Here is a 1,159-nt window from a genome sequence, read left to right as displayed (position 1 = left end):
GTAACTAGTGAAGACTAGAAGCCAGCATCAGATCCAGTACATGTCTTCCCAATATCCCCGCGAATGCGATTCGTTTTATGCCTTCCTGTCGCCAAACTGGCGTCGTATTCTTGCCTTAATCACATCGCAGGTGTTTGTGCAGAATATGAAAGAGTCCTTCTTCCGCTCACAGCGCAAGTCCACCGATAACGCTCTACAGCCTGCCGATGGGGGCAGCTCCGGCAGTGTTAACGTAAACAGCGCAGCCAGTAAGAGTACCAACACTCCCAAGGGGGGTGCCAAATCCCCTCGAGGTGCTGTTAAAATTGGGCCAAGTAGTGACAAAAACACGCCGCGCACTCGCAATATGGCCATGTCGAGCATGAAGAATATTTTGTTCAAATCAGGCTCGCCCATTGTTGGTCGAAAGCGGGCGTTAACACTCACTAACAGGTAAGGAAGAAGCAGAACGGCAGTACAGCAGTGTATGTCCCGTTTGACCGGTGTACATAAACCTAGCACGTGTTGTGTGTGCGCATTGTGTGTGGGTGTATCCCATGTCTCCCAGAGTGTAGGCTGTAGATGCACTGATCTTGGTTTGAATTCATACCTCACGCGGATAGGGAAGCATACGAGCTCTGAGTCGTGTTGTTGCTATCGGAAGGTGAAGCTCAGAGTCCTTTTGTTTGTATGTATAAAGAATTGGGCACACATTGATGCGCACGCCAAACATATCTCCTTATCACTTCAACGACAAAATCATGATAGTTCTACTACGCACATTCAGGCACTCACACTCATCGAACCTTCCAACCCACAAACCACAAAACGGCGCCAAATTTCAATACCGCTGGCCCCAAAATTTCTGATGTTTAATATGGCAATCCCATAATTGTATAAATCCTCTCAGTGAAAGGCCGAGTATAGGCAGTCGGCGTATCAATTTCTGATGTTTATTATGCCAATCCCATAATCGTATAAATTCTCTCCCGTGAAAGGGGGAGTATAGTCAGTCTGCGTGCCAATTTTTGATGTTTATTATGCCAATCCCATAGTTTTATCAATTCTCTCCCGTGAAAGGGGCAGTATAGGCAGTCGGCGTACCAATTTCTGATGTTTATTATGCCAATCCCATAATTGTATCAATTCTCTCCCGTGAAAGGGGCAGCATAGGCAGTCG

At 46.8% G+C, this 1,159-nt stretch overlaps 1 protein-coding gene across 1 annotated transcript; it reads left to right on the top strand.

Annotated features, from left to right (window-relative positions):
* Window positions 1-130: 130 nt before the first annotated feature.
* Window positions 131-436, top strand: SARC_16799 (hypothetical protein; the record flags this gene model as incomplete). Its single annotated transcript, XM_014289096.1, has 1 exon — window positions 131-436. A coding segment is annotated over one exon (306 nt), but the record flags the coding sequence as incomplete, so codon positions are not given.
* Window positions 437-1,159: the final 723 nt, after the last annotated feature.

This window comes from Sphaeroforma arctica, assembly GCF_001186125.1.
Source record: "Sphaeroforma arctica JP610 unplaced genomic scaffold supercont1.8925, whole genome shotgun sequence".
NCBI lineage: Eukaryota > Ichthyosporea > Ichthyophonida > Sphaeroforma > Sphaeroforma arctica.
The sequence above is the reverse complement of the archived record's forward strand: the minus strand, read 5'-3'. Positions and strand labels throughout refer to the sequence as shown.